Source organism: Vulpes vulpes, chromosome 4 (genome assembly GCF_048418805.1).
Source record: "Vulpes vulpes isolate BD-2025 chromosome 4, VulVul3, whole genome shotgun sequence".
Lineage (NCBI taxonomy): Eukaryota > Metazoa > Chordata > Mammalia > Carnivora > Canidae > Vulpes > Vulpes vulpes.
Genome location: NC_132783.1, coordinates 51,408,955 through 51,424,910, shown reverse-complemented (window position 1 = coordinate 51,424,910; position 15,956 = coordinate 51,408,955). Strand labels below are relative to the sequence as shown.

Here is a 15,956-nt window from a genome sequence, read left to right as displayed (position 1 = left end):
TGGAGCCTGCTTCTCCCTCTGCCTGTGTCTCTGCCTCTCTGTGTCTCTTGTGAATAAATAAATAAAATCTTTAAAAACATATTAGAATAAGAAGACGAAGATGCAGAAAAAGATAATGATTATTTTAGGATATACTATACTTGGTCCTATCTTTAAGTGCTGTACGCGTATTACTCATTCAATCTTCATAGAAACCATATGTTATGGCCACTATATTATTATTTTCAAGTATAAAAAATGAAGTTGAGAGATATTATGTAATTTGTTAGCATACAGGAAAAGGTGGTAAACCAGATATTTAAACCCATCCGTCTGAATTCAAAAGCATATCATTAAACTGTTTCCTATATTCTAAAAGTTATGAGCATGAATGCCTCTTTAGAATTTATTTTTAACCTACACTACTAGGTTTAAGAGTGTTATGATATTTTGTTTTATATCATTTTCTATATGAACTTTAGGCTTTTCAAAATGTATTCTGTAAATGTTAGGTGATTTTCTATACTCAAACATCAGGCTGTCAATTATTTACAAGAATAACTGGTTTGCCAAATTGAGTCTTGGGCTTTTTCTAGAATCGACAGAATAATAGCCTGTTTTTATATTTTACAAATAATAGTCTTGTTTTACAAATAGTCTATTTTACACAAATATTTAATATTTGTGTTAATATGTGCCTGTCTGAACAATTCAAGAAATGAGATTTATATATGAAGAGATAAAATTTGAAAACTTCTTATAAACTTTGTAAACATAAATGCTGTCACCAAATGAAAAGATACCCTTAATGAGTCAGGTAAATGTGCTGTTTAACAAAACCACAAAACAGCAGTGTTTCTTAAATTCCAAAATATAAAACTAGAAATGCAATATTTAAGTATAGCATACCTTTCTTGTAAGGCCCATTTTCTCACCAATTGGTTTAGTGATAATGTAGAATATACAGTTGGGCTTATGTGCTCTTCAGTTTTCGTCAGAAATAGAGAAATATCTTGACCTAATCAAATTCTTAATGATAATTATAAAATTGTTAAAACCATGTTTTCTAAAGCTGTGTCAAATTATTTAGAGGAATGGGGAAAATATGTATGATAAAGATAAATCCCAATGTTTATTTGAACTTTTTTCAGTTTTCCCCTGATAGTGTTTCTAAAAGAAAGGGCAAAAATGAAATGTAGATATAGACTTAATTATGTGAGTCTTCATTTATATCTGTCTTTGGTATTTTAAATTTTTACTCTCAATTTTCAAAAACTCTATCCAAAATCCTTTTCTTTAAACACTTTACTAAGTAGGCCAGTTAATCCACCCATCTTTCCTAGACCTCCCAAGGAGATACTTTTCAAACTATTACATTCATATGAATTACCTGGAAAGTATGTTAAAATGTGTATTCTTACTCAGTGTGTCCTGGGTAGAGTCTGACAGTCTGCATTTTTAAAAATAATAAGTGATTTTTTTTATTAAGGTAAAATTGACATGTAACATTAATTTCAAATGTACAACATAATGATTCCAATATTTGTGTATATCATAAAACAATCACAGTAAGTCTAATCGACACTCAACACCACAATTGTTTTTCCTGTGATGAGGACTTTTAAGATTTACTTTCTTACCAATTTTAAATATGCTATACAGTATTAACTATAGTCTCCATGATGTATGATAAATCTTCATGGATAGTCTGCATTTCTAATGAGTTCCCAAGGTGATATGATATATCAGGCACCACACTATGAGTAGCCAGATTTTTAGAGTATTATATGCAGCAGGTACTGCTTTCTCAGCCTTGAAGACTGTTAGATGTGATCTTCTCTGTGGCCTCTATGTGAATGCCTATTCCCAGACTAATGAGACTCTCTCATGTTCACACAAAATGCAACTCAATGTGCTACTTCAATGTGGACAGCACCTTTTAGATTGTGATTTCACCAAGGGACAGACAATCACTGCTAAAACAAATGCTTTACACTTTATTTTTATGTGTGATCTTAGGATTTAGCAAGAAACACATTGGCACTACATTTGAAGACTTACTCAGAAGTAGATTTTGGCACATGTGTGAGTAGTCATCTAGATAAAAATCTTTTTTAAGCAAATTATTTTACTTCAAAATGTTTGCACTAATACTAATTATTAGTTACTTCTTTGCCAACAATGAAATATTTTGCTTTTTCTTCTTTCAGGGTTTGAACCTGAAAAGACTGGAGTCAGTACAAGGAGGGAGAGAGGTAAGAAAGTCTAAAGGAGAAGGAAGAAGAGAAAGTGCCTTACCATGTTACAGTGATGTGGTTGGTGAGTGATGGTGGATGATAATGATGATGATGATGATGGCGATGGAGATAAGAATGTGTGGAGAGGAATTTTGTGGACATAAATCCCATTCATTCTGGTCAAAGCACATTTTGCACACTTATGTAAATGTATTATTTGTGCTTGTTTTTCTGAAACTAAAGAAATATTGTTTCTCTGGCTAGGTAAGGACTGTTTCTGTTAAAATGGATTTTTGCAGTAGCAGACTCTCTAAATGGTGTAACAAAGACCTTTTAAACAAATATTACAGGGCAATATTTAAAATGTTTTACTGAGAAATTAGCAAAGTTCTAACAATGCAAACCATTCATGACATTTGGGATTCTTCACTCTCTTACCCAAGGTCACTGATATACACTAGGAAGTTGGCATGCATTACTAGATAGTGTAAAGTTGCTTTGGTAAGACTAGCAATTTTAAAAGTTTCTTTAATTATTGTTCATCCCAGATGCTTCATAAAAAGGAGAACTTTAAATCGTATCAGACATAATACCATATCATGCACATTATATATATAATATATATAATATATATATATAATTATTTTTTTAATTCTAACTGAACGAGCAGACTTAACTTCAGTTAAAATCTTTCCATGCTAAAATGTGTAAATGTTGTACTTTGTGATTTGGGTTGTTGGGGTGGGAGAGAGTGTAGTAATTAATTCTGTAAATCAGTATTTTCTTGTTGCCCAAAAGGTAAGTTTATTTTTAAGTGATATTTATTTAATAATTTTTTAAAGATTTTTTAAATTTACTTATTCATGAGAGACACACACAGAGAGAGGCAGAGGCACAGGCAGAGAGAGAAGTAGGCTCCATGCAGGGAGCCTGGCATGGGACTCGATCCCAGGTCACACCCTAGGCTGAAGGCAGGCGCTAAACCGCTGAGCCACCCGGGCTGCCCTATTTAATAATTTTTTGGTAAAAAAAAAGTGAAGCTATTTTGTCTTACAAAATGAGACAATAAATATTACTCTCTCCCCATCTGTGGCCTCTCTTTCTGTAAAAAGAGATTTCTTCTGTATTTTGTTACAAAGTATTTTTCCCCTTCTTTCTTTGCTGTTTTAATTTCCACTTGTGTGTTCTTAGTATTTGACATTTTAGATCCTGGTAAACTTGTTATTTAGGGCCTCTTTCCTATTTATCTGCTATTTCCACTCAGAATAATCTATTTCTTTTGAGGGGCATATAATAATTGGTTTACATTGGAAGAAGAGCTGGAGAAAGTGAAATATAGTCCGTCTTTAGATATTTTTTTATGTTGTAGGAAGCAAGGTAATAAGGATATGGTCATTTGTAAAGAGAGAGTTGTGGGGCGGGGTGGGGGGGGGAGTATGTACTGTATAAGGAAGACCTCAGAACCATTTAGTTTTGGAAGGGTAACTACTTTCATCCAGACATGATCAAAATGAAATTACTTAAAGAACTTAACTCATCACCTCCTAAGTGGAAAATTCACACCCAAGCAGTACTGCCAGAATTTCTCTTTGCTGATTTTGTGCCTCTAAGGAAATAGAATTTGGAGTTACCCAGTTTCTCCCTATTGTCTCCTAGTCCAATAGTAACAATGTGTCCAAAGAAGGCAAACTTAAATCCATACACCCATATAATGGCCTTGCTAAACGGTAGCCAAATTCTTCATTTCTTTTATGAAGCTTTTGTGATTTTTAATGTTATTTTAAAAAGCCAAAAGACTGGTTTTTATTGGAAAGAGTTACTATTAAATTTTATTGCTTTTTCTTTTCATTTTCTCTGATTTTATTTTTATTAGAAATACACTTGTGGGAGGGGAACATGCTGATAATGTGTTTTAAATTATTATTTTTTCTTAAAATGATTTTATGATTTGTGTGAAGGTAAGATTTTTAATGACCTACAGTTTAAAATATACATCTGCATAGAGGGGGCAACATGATTTGGATCTCTCCCTGAGGTCAGTGGAGTGATTGTGAAGAAGGTAAGTTCATTAGATCAGTGGTAGCTCAGTATTCTCTTTGGCACTTGACACTACCAATCCAGAATATAAACTAAATAGTGACTATTAAAATTCAAAACAACCACTTCACTTGATCTCTGTGCAACACTGGATTACCTGGGCGTACTTCTATTTAACCTAACACTCACCTTAGTTTTCCCCATGTTTATAAAGCCTAATGTATTCTATGGTAAGAGACTTTGGAAGAGTATCAGACAATTAGGTGAAATATGTTGTGAAAACTCCTCTGGCAAGTCTCAGTGGTAGATGATCTATAAACAAAGAGTGCAATGACTCCTATAAGCCTCCTGATCTCTCTTGCTTACAATATGTCACACATCTTTCTGATTCCTATTTACTGTGTTCTATTATGTGTGCTTTACAACAATGTATAGTATACTTCTGGTTATGTTAATTTGATATGTGTGGATTTAGAAAATTCTTACTCAAAGCCTGCTCTTAGAATTCCTTATCCTAACGCTACTGTGATTGATGAAGATTTAATAGCAATGATTACTTCTTAAAATGAATTAATTTGTCTTAGTTTAAATGATAGATATTCCCACTAGGTGTTGATGGATATAATACTGAGGACTTATTACCGAATATTTATAAGAAGGTTTAAGATGGGTTGTTTAAATTGTTCTATTTACTTTTTTGAGATAATGACAATGGTTAGAGCAAGCATGGAAAATTAAAGCAGGCGGTAATATCCTATTTAGCTAAGTGGTAAATACTATTAAAAAGCTAATTGCTAGACAGAAAGGCCACATTTAAACATTACATGCTGTTTAAAAATATAAATTAAGAAGTGATTAAGATATAAACCACTTTTCTGAAGGAAATAGAGATGGGCAGCACCTAAATAACTTGTATTATTGTGAAATATTTGAAAATAGATGTTAGTTGAATTAAAAATTTACATGGATATTTTTGTACAGTTACACATGCACACTGTATATAAATTGAGGGCACCAATCATAATAGATGTTTAGAAAGGGTGATTAGTAGGATGTACAAAATGTGATTATTAATGGATATTTCTACCTGATAATAAATGAATTTCCTGCCTCTAATGAGATCTTGTAACTCAGAAAAACCTCAGTGAAAAGTCATTGGGTATCACACACAGATAAATCAATGTATCTCTTTTATCAAAGAACTTTTGTTCTCCCACACAATGCTTTTGTTGTTAAATTTAGATAGAACCAAGTTACTATCAGTTTTCTTAAAAGACTGTATACCTTTGTTATTTCAAACAGTATCGCATATTCCAAAGTACAGTTTATGTTAACTTATTAAAGATTTATCCGTGTGTGTGCGCACATGAGTGCATGCATACAGATTTTAATGGCAAATTGTCTCTACTTCTACCCTACCTCAAAAATACTCATCATCCATATTCTGTTTATCTTATATCACAAATCTAAATACACATAAGGTGACTTTATAACATGGATGAAGATAAATGATTATTATGGTTGGATATCTAATCAGGGTAAACATGTGATTTCAGAAATTTTACTGAATGTGGTAAGCTAATATGAGAGACAATTGAACTTTTGAATTGCAATCATGTTGTTGAAAGTTACAGAGATTCCAGAACCACAAAAGGATGAAAATTAAAGTACACGTGTGAAATCTTCAAGGATCATTTTTATATAATTTACAGAGCTCATATCTCCCTAAGTGATGAACAGAATAGGCAGAGATCATGTTGCCCTTATTTATCTGGAGTTCTGAAGACAAGATTAACAGTATTGATGTGCTCAGAAATTTTGAATAAACAGTTTTATGTTCTTTTAAGACAGATTATGAACATGCTTCTCAAACATCTGAAAGAAAATTAACACTTTAGAAGATTTCTAGAAACATTCCTCAGAAATATGACCAAAACACATTATATGGCTATTTATCCCATTTCCAGAAAAACTGCCTGTTGTGGTTTGGAAATTTTTCAGTGGATGATATTTGGCCATGATATTAAAAAATCCCACATGAGGGATTGCAATTACAAGCAGATAGATTCTATAGAAACAATGTTAGGATAAAGTAGACATTACAAATTACTATAATAGCTGATCTATGAATGTGTCATTCTCAAAAAAATCACAAGCATGTCTTGAAACCCATATGTTTTACAGTCCAAAATATTTCACTTTCTCTATTGAACTACAGTATCCCCAATTCTGTTTGTTTTTGTTTTTGCCCAAAATCATAAGTAGAAAATTATAGATGATAGGAACTTCTAGTACTTAAGAAAACATAATTAGAGACATTAGAAAAGGTAGATTGAAAATCAAATGTTGAGTAAATGCTATTTGCCAAACCCTACTTTATATTTAAATGCATTATTCATTTAAAATAATAATTTAAGATTTTCTATTTACATAAGGTACACTTAAGCATAGGCTGTTTCTAAATAGAGTAATTATTTTATTCTTGTAAATAGTTGATTTTATGCCTTTGCTAATATAGTTGGATAGGCTTTGCGCTGTTTATCTCTTGACAAATTACATATTTCTACCTGAAGCTATAGGTCATTTTTAAATTTAAGACTTAAAAGGGAGAAAATTCAGAGTGAGATAAATAATACTCTAGATTTCTTTTTTTCCCCCAAAGATTTATTTGTTCAGAGAGAGAGAGAGGCAGAGACACAGAGGGAGAAGCAGGCTCCATGCAGGAAGCCTGACATGGGACTTGATCCCGGGTCTACCAAGATCACACCCCCAGCTGCAGGCAGCGCTAAACCGCTGCGCCACTGGGGCTACCAGATGCTCTAGATTTCAAACTGATTTGTCTGCCTGAAATATTAGCGCAAGCATTATTTCAAGTGTAACAAAATAAAAATCACCTTTAGTTTTTCTTTCCGTGTATAATTTAATTAGAATCATTAAGTAGATTATCTTAGGTCTAGGTTATTGCTTAAGTTAGGGAAACTCAACATTACTTCTAGGTCCAACAGACCACTGGAGAGAATTGGTTTTTAGTGGAATAAAGAAGGTAAATGTGTGAGCTCTAAGTCCAGAACTAAATTTGAAGACAGTGTATTGTTCTTGGAAATAACTGCAAAGAATAGCAAAAAGTGTTGAAATGCCATTATTCTCTTAAAATCTAATATTTTATATAATTTTGAAATTATAGAAGATAACTATATTTATTCTGTAGATTTATGCACCAAAAAGCAAACCTTTACTAAGAAGCAGATCTTGATTACCAGTTATTTTAAGTTTTTTTTTTTTTTTCTGCAAAACTCTCTTCCATTTGCATGTATTCAGAATAGACCAAATGTTTCTTTTGTTCAACTTCAGCTGTCCCATTTTTGGTTGCTGTAGAGTGTGGTAGAATAAGAAATTCTTCTATATCCTCAGTGATAACACACTTTTAGGAGAGAAATATATATTGGCTAATATTGTATTATTTTGGAGGGGTATAAAAGCTGAGATGAAGATAACTCTTCTTTTTATAGCAAGAGTTATTCAATGGTTCAGTGCCAATAGTTCGTTGCTGAGATGTAACTGATTTACAATTTGATTTTGAGATGAAGAGACCTTTAAGAACTCAGTAAAAAATAAGATATTCATTTTTCCCCTTCTCAGAATTGACAGGCAATAAGGGAGGTGAAAGATCTTTGTGCTTATAAATCAATATTTAACTGAAAGAATTACATGGGACCATAATAATTATTCCTTTTTCAAAAGGTAGTTGAGAAAATAAAATGAATTAATATGTACATGGTGCCTGCCACATAGGAAGCACCCGATATATGGCAAATATTACTATTATTATCTTTCATATTATCTAATCTTCCCTCCATTTTTTCTTGTCAGAGGCAGTGTCATATTGTTGAAAGATTTTACTCTCTACGTGAACTAGCCTAGTCTACAGGAAGCAAAGATATTCAAGGCTTAGCCTGACATTTACAGGATTTCACATTCTAAATTGGTTCTGAGATGACAAATTCCAAATAGGACAACAGTTTGGATTCCAAATTCCAATTGGAATCCATTGTTTAACCTCAGAAATTCTTTTTTTTTTTGAACCACAAAAATTCTTAATTTCATATTTTATATCATAGATTAGAGAAAAATGGATTTACCTTTTCACTTAGCATTGCTTGTAGGGAGCTATTTTTCATACCTTCTCTATTTTCTGGGTAACCTCCAAATTAGATTTTGAAGATCTTTTCTATGCTTATAGACTGTTGACATTTCAAGAGATTATCCAAAAGAAACCCATTGATTAAGCATAACTATGAGATCCACTTCAGTAAGAAAGAAAATATCCTTCGTAGTATCTCAGATGAGGAGAAAAATCCAAAAGATGTATACAACATTTATTATTATCACTTTCCTTTGGAAATATTTGAGTATCTAGATTAGATATTCCTCAAGTATGTACATAGTGACTAAAAACATTTTCCAAAAGAAGCAGGAAAAAAAAAAAGGGAGAGGGAGAGCAGTGAGAGGAAGGAGTGCTTCAGCAGGCATGAAATCATCACCATGGAAGGATAAAGGAGACTTTACATATAGGAAGCCCATTGCAGATGTACACAGAAAGCCATGATAAAGAATAGTTACAACAAATTTGAACAATAATTTGAATCCTAGTGAATTCCATGAAGCAAAAATCCATCATGTTCTTGACAAAGTTTCCCAAAATTGACCCTGTTAATTTCAGATTGTGCTGGATGGAATTATGCCAATTAGAGACATATACATGAGTTAAAATATCAAGTAATCAGGAATTTGCCCTAAGCCCAGGTAGGGAACCTAATAAACCTTCTAACTAAGCAAATTTAAACTAATTAGAACCAACAAAGACAAGCTGAAGAAGGTCCTTATAAAATTTGGAAAGGATACTCAAGAGTTTTGTATAGAGGAAAGCAGTGTGTCAAAACCTTCTAAATTCCTGAGTTCTTTTTTTTTTTTTTTTTTTTTTTTTAGCTAAGCCTCTTTTTATTGTCTCACAATGGAAAGTCATGAAAACAAACCACAGGCAGTGTTGTAAGTACAAGAGCTAGTGCTTTTATCTAGGGTAGAACTTTTCAAATTTGATTAGCTGACCAAGAGGTTACTAAAAAAACATTTTCATTTAAAGGAGGCAGAAACTCTGTGTTTGGGAGGTTGACAAAAAGAACCTAAAGGTTCCAACCAAGGCAAGGCTTACCTCACTGTTGCTCTCAGACTTCAATGGTGTCAGAGGATCATGTTTGAAGTAGAGGAGCTTAAGTCAGGTTGCACTGGAATTTCAAAGAGACCTTTATTGTATCTCTATAATTTCTGACTATTGACCTACCAAACCACCACAAAGTAATGAATCTTTTGATCAAGAAAAACTGTTAGATCTCCTGCAATTAAAAAGAACACTACAGGGGTGCCGGGGTGGCTCAGTCAGTTAAATGGCTGCCTTCAGCTCAGGTCATGATTTCAGGGTCCTGGGATTGAGCCCTGAGACAGGCTCCCTGCTCAGTGAGGAGTCTGCTTCTCCCTCTCCCCCGCTTATGCTCTCTCTCTCTCTCTCTCTCTCTCTGTCAAATAAATAAAATCTTTAAAAAAAAGAACACTACATTGACAAAGTTTTAGTAGGTCTCTAAATAGGGAAATTAGGAGGTTATGAAAGATGGGGAATGTGGAGGATATTTAATCAAGTGATAAGGTCCAGGCAGGATGATTTAAAGACAAGTCTTATAAAGCAGTGTAATAGATAGAAACTAGGCAGAGTTTATGACATGATATCTTTGTATCAATGTGCACAAAAGGTAAAATAAATGAAGGTTCTGACTTCAGGATTCATAAATACAACATATTTTCTTTGTTAAATGCAGCATATTTTCTTTGTTTATAAATCTGTTTTCAAAAATATTTGCCTATTTGTAAAGATTTATAATTTTAAAGTGGTTTTTACAAAGCGATGAGGACTAAGAAGGTTATAGCACAAGGAATTTGACTTCTAATTAATATAAATTTATATATCTTTTTGTAAGAAACATATACTGTTTTTAGAATCAGTAAAGCCTGGGGATGTCTTGAGTTGAAAAAATAAAAACAAACTATAGTTTTGTTTTGTTTTGTTTTCCATGCCTTATATATTTTTTGAAAGTATATTCTTAAGCTCCGGGATTTTTTTTTTTTTTGCATTGTTGGTTTTATTTTGTATGCAAGTGAATGTGCAGTTATTTCTTGACCTTTACTTATGTCAATTGATACAAAAGAAATATTCTGTTAGAGATGGTCCAATTAAATCAATCTGCTTTCATCAGGGAAGTATTTATTCATATATAAATGAGGAGATCTCTTTTGATTCCTTTCTTAATTTCAAATAGAAGGCAATTGCCACCTCAAAAATACACAGAAGAAAATAAATGTTTTTATTTTTAGAATTAATCATAACTTCATAAAAGAATATCTTTTCTGTTTTGATTTATATTTTCATGTAAAACAAATAATCCTCATATAAATGTTTAATTGTTTTTGCTGACTAATGTATTAAGATCCTGTAAACCTGTAAAAACCCACTGCTTCTCTTTTCTGGGGAACTTCATGGCTGTCCTTTTCTCTACTTGGAAGTAGATCCCTAAATCTCTTTCCATCTTTTGGTCATCCCTTCAGTGAAGACAGTTATTTGACATTATATCTACTTTCTGATTATATTGTGTGCTGAAATCAGTCACTTTAACACAGTTCTCTGGACACTGATACTCAGCTTAATGGAATGGAGCACTCCTGATCAGTTCTATTGCTATTCTTTAATTATATCTCAGGACCTCCTTCAGTCCCTAATCTGTGATCACCACATTGTTATTTACTATGTAATCTAAAATTTTTAAGTAAGATTAAGTAATAACAGAATAATATATTTAGGATTCTTTAGCTTCTAAGAAACATTGTACTGTCAAATATTATATGAACAATCGTCTTAATTATATTAAAAATGTAAAGATTAGAGAATTTCAGACTCATGCAAATAACAGTTGTGTTCAAAATAATACTTTTAAGTACAAGTGCTATGACATACTCTATTAGTTTGTTAAAGCACCATAGGAAAGTAGCATAGGCTGAGTAACTTAGACAATAGAAAACTTCTCACAGATATAGATCTAGAAGTACAAGATCAAGGTGCTGCAGATTTGGCTTCTTCTGTCTTCTCTCCTTGGTTTACAAATGGCATGTCTTTACATGGTCCTTATATGGTTTCTCCTTACTGTCTGTGTGTGTGTGTGTGTGTGTGTGTGTGTGTGTGTGTGTGTATGTCCAAATTTCCTCTTATAAGGACACTAATCATACTGGTTTGGGCCAACCTGAATGGCCTCGTTTTACCCTAATTACCTCTTTAATGGCCCTATCTTCAAATAGTCACATTCTAAGGTACAAGGGGTTAAGGCTTCAACAGATGAATTTTTTTTTGGGGGGGGGGGTACAATTCAGCTCATTACACATACTAAAAGTAATAGAACTGTACCATCCATGTTCCTCAAAAGAGAAGCTTCATTTCTGCCTTTCACTTATTTACTCAAAAGCATCCTGTTATTTTCAATAACCTTGAAATTTGATTACAAATTCCAACCATCAACAATAAATAAAAAGATAGAATAACACATGTAAATAATTCCTTATCTGCAATTCTAATATTAACCCCGAATGTTTTAAAAATGGATACCACCCAAAAAGAAGCTAAAGCTCATTTCATGGCCCAAATCTGACCTGAACTAATATGAATCTACTTATAAGGTGCTTTGCCCCCCCACTTTGCATGGACATTTATATTTTGCTACAAAAATATCAATATGTTTGTACAGTTAGTGCTCCAAACCCTATTGCTGCCTTGAAAAAGATATTACTAATCTTAATAAACAGCTTTTGATTAAATGAAAGAGGTGACAGCCGTGTTGAAAATAGGTTAAGTTGGCAACAAGAAAAGGAATGTGTAAACCATTTAAATGAACAATGAGTTGCTGCCTAGAGAACATAGTAACTTTAGTATTCATTCCTGAAGAAATGGAGTAATTCATAGATGCTTTAGAATAGAACTCAGACAATTTGACATCAAACAAAACAGCAAACAACTTAGATATTAATGGAGCTTCAGTAGAATCACAAAATAATTTTTAAGAATTTTACATATGTTTTGTAGATAAGACATCTATGGCACAGACATAAATTTTCCCTAAACAAGAAATGACTAGGGGCATCTGGGTGACTCAGTGGTTGAGCATCTGCCTTTGGCTCAGGTCATGATCTCAGGGTCCTGGGATTTAGTCCTACATCGGTTCCCCACAGGGAGCCTGCTTCTCCCTCTGCCTGTGTCTCTGCCTCTCTCTCTCTTGTGTTTCTCATGAATAAATAAAATCTTTTTTTTTTAAAGAAATAGCTGTATAATAAAAAGGCAGTGTAGGAAAGTAGGCTTTTTAGAGAACATATATTTTAGCCCTTCCATTATCAGTTCTGCCCTTTGCTCAGCAATGTGATATTGAGCAACTTGCATAACCTTTCTGTACCTCAGTTTTTTCATTTTAAAATTAAAATTTATAGCTGTAACTTACCTCAAAGAATGGTTATGCATAAAGAAAATGAGGCTACAATATGAAAAATAATGAACTCATTGTCTGGTGCCAATAAAAATAACCAATATGGAAGTTTTTCTAATACTGTTATTGTTGGTTATTGTCACTATACTTTGAATTAGCAAAGACAGTAGACATTCCACTCTCTGAGTATAAAGCCACTTACTCAACACCACATCTCAGATGGAATGTTACCTACTCAAGGAAAAACTTCTCAGGGATTCCTACTTGTAAAAGTCGTACTTGATGCATAGTTCTATTATGTTATTATGTTTATCATATTATATTGTGACTCTTTTTATATGTCTCTCCACCAGGCTCTTGGGTGGACAGAATATTTTTCAGCTTGCACTCATAAAACTTTGTATCATTCCTTAACAAATATTTGTAAAGTTGAATATTATTCTTTTTTAGAATCACTGAGTTGGGTTTAGAAAGTTCCTTTCTATATTGATCACTCATTTATTACTTTTGATTTTCATGCATTTAGTTTATATACTTTGGTTTCATTTATAAATATTAAAGTAAAATTAATAGGTACATTTAATTTTATTTATTCGCATTATATTCTATTTAAAGAAATAGATGCTGTTAATGGTTGATCACAGTTTAGGTGAACTGGAGGTATAAAACTTGAAATTGTAAGAAAAATAAATATTTATAAGCTTCAATTGTGAGGAAAATGTTTAATATAGTTGAATTTTTTTTTAATTTGCCAAGTTCCATAATTTCAAAACTATTGATCCACGTGAGTTTTAAAATATGTTAATGCTCTTGTATGGTTTTGGCTGATTCAGGTGTTTAAATTATCCCTTATTCTTTGTCACGATTACATTATACAAGGTCTTCAGGCACTCATCATTTTCATCTAATATGATCATACTGAACTGTAATTCCCTTTTGTACAAATAAGGCTGATTTAGGTGCAGAGAGGATTAATGGATTGCCAAAATCAAATAATGCATAAAAATTCAGTACATAGATTTTGAAATGACATAGTGAAATGATATTTAAACTAACATGTAATAATTAAGGAAGGATACTTTGTAAAATAACACATGAAGTGATATATGAATGTGAAGACCAAGAGATTGAGATTACCATATAGAAAACATTAATCTCGGGGCAATAACATTAATTGACAGAATATATATTTAAAAATAATTTTTACTAACATGATAAGAGACTAAAAAGTAAGGGAAGAATTTGAATTTTAAAAATAAAATAGTTTATATATATATTTAGGGAGCCATAAGTTTGTAGGTATTTAACTGACAAACTAGCATGAATAATTCTTTTTCAGTCTGACAATCCTGCAAGGATAGAGTTAATACCCTAAATTCATGAGGTAGTCTGTAATAGAAAAAATATTAAATCTGCTGAGCTCTTTTCCCGGAAAATCATTGAAGCAGGAACCACATGTATCAGGAAAGAGGAAAAAAAGAGAGAAAAAAGATGACAATTAAAAATAAAAACAAAAAGTGGAAAGAGCACTAGATGGCCAGATTTAATAGGATAAGTAGAGAAGCTGTACATTTTCTATGCAGTCAAATAAAATTTCCCCTCAACCTAGGAAGGACTACACTCAAAGCATGAACCAGAGTTCTCAGTTATGAAAGGAAATTTCAAATACAACTTATGTCATAAAACTGTGGGGAAAGAACTTTATAACTGTGCTTTTAAGCTTATGTTGAGCTTAAATGTATTTTGAAAAATTATGTTCTGATAAAACTTAAATACTCCTATCACCAACCTACTTCCAAATCCATTCAGCAGTCTAACCATCTGTCTATAACTTACTAAGGGATTGTTCTGAAAAAATTAAGGGTGAATCCAGTTTCTGTTTGGGGCCTATTTATTCAACTATGATGTTCCCTAAAATACTGATCCTGTCTCTTAGCCCTTCCTCTTGACACATTTTTCCTAAGTAACCACATTTATTCTGGTGGCTGTAATGTGGACTCTTTGCTGATGGTTCCTACATCTCTATCTCCAGCCCAGGTCTCTCTCCAGACCTATGTATCTATCCATTTATCGGACCTAAATATTCTTTAAGTTGTATAGATATGTACAAAGACAATGAATTCATCATTATTTTTGTTCTTCCTTCCCCTATAATCTGGTTCTTGCTCTGTTTTCTATATCATTTAATTACATGATTTCTTGACAGTCTTCCATCCCAGGCAATATAGAACCAATCTCATTTCTTCTTCCTCTCTAATGTCCCACACCCTCAAGGTCATCATGCAGTCTCCCCTCTACTTCAGACATCTCTTTATATTTTTTTCATATATATCCCATTTCCACTGACAGAATTTGGATCTTCATCACCTCTCAAGGGAAATACTTTAATAACCTATCAACTGGTTTTCTAGCTTCCGTGTTCTCCCATCTCCAATCTATGCTCTACACTGTTATCTGAATATAATTATGAGACTTCCTTGCTAAAGAATGTTACTGTCTTCCTGTTACACAATTATAGGGGCTAACCTCCATGGCACATCAACCAAGATTTTAGCCTTAACTTACCATTTTGGAAATCTCTGAATCTCCAGCATTTCTTCTTCAATACAATACCATACCCAATATTAATGGTATCTCCTTTGGCAAACTGAATTAGCATCTCCTTTGGCAAACAAATTTTATGGTATATTTGCACTTTTTCTTAATGGGAGGGTAGAAATAATTACTTTTTATGTAGTATAGAGAGCATGTGCCTAATCTGATAATGCCAGAACTTCTATAAAGTAGGTGCTATGTCCCTTTCTTCCTTATAATCCCCAAAACTTAAGAGCCTAGAACACAGGAAAAAATTTAATAAACATTCGCTGATGGAACTAACACCTGATATGTTGGGAGGCTCTGACTTACAAGGGTGGCCTTCTTGAGTTTTGCAAGAATTACCACTAGATGTCACTAGCACATTTCCAATAGCAATTTCTGAGGCAGGGAGACCTAACATTTACTAAGCACCTACTATGTGGCAGTCCCTTTCTAATAATTTTGTGAAGTAGAGGCTTTCATCACAAATCTACAGAAACAAAAGCTTAGGAGGATGAAAAGACTATATAGCTTGTATTATATAGAGGTGGAACTAAAA

General features: G+C 32.7%; 1 protein-coding gene across 3 annotated transcripts in view; it reads left to right on the top strand.

Moving 5' to 3' along the window:
- CCSER1 (coiled-coil serine rich protein 1) overlaps positions 1–15,956 on the top strand; it is a 1,368,919-nt gene that overhangs the window by 907,759 nt on the left and 445,204 nt on the right. For all 3 annotated transcript variants that reach the window (XM_072755652.1, XM_072755653.1, XM_072755654.1), the window contains exon 10: positions 2,190–2,234. In XM_072755652.1, coding sequence (XP_072611753.1) covers positions 2,190–2,234 — 45 coding nt within the window. The remainder of the gene's footprint in view (positions 1–2,189; positions 2,235–15,956) is intronic.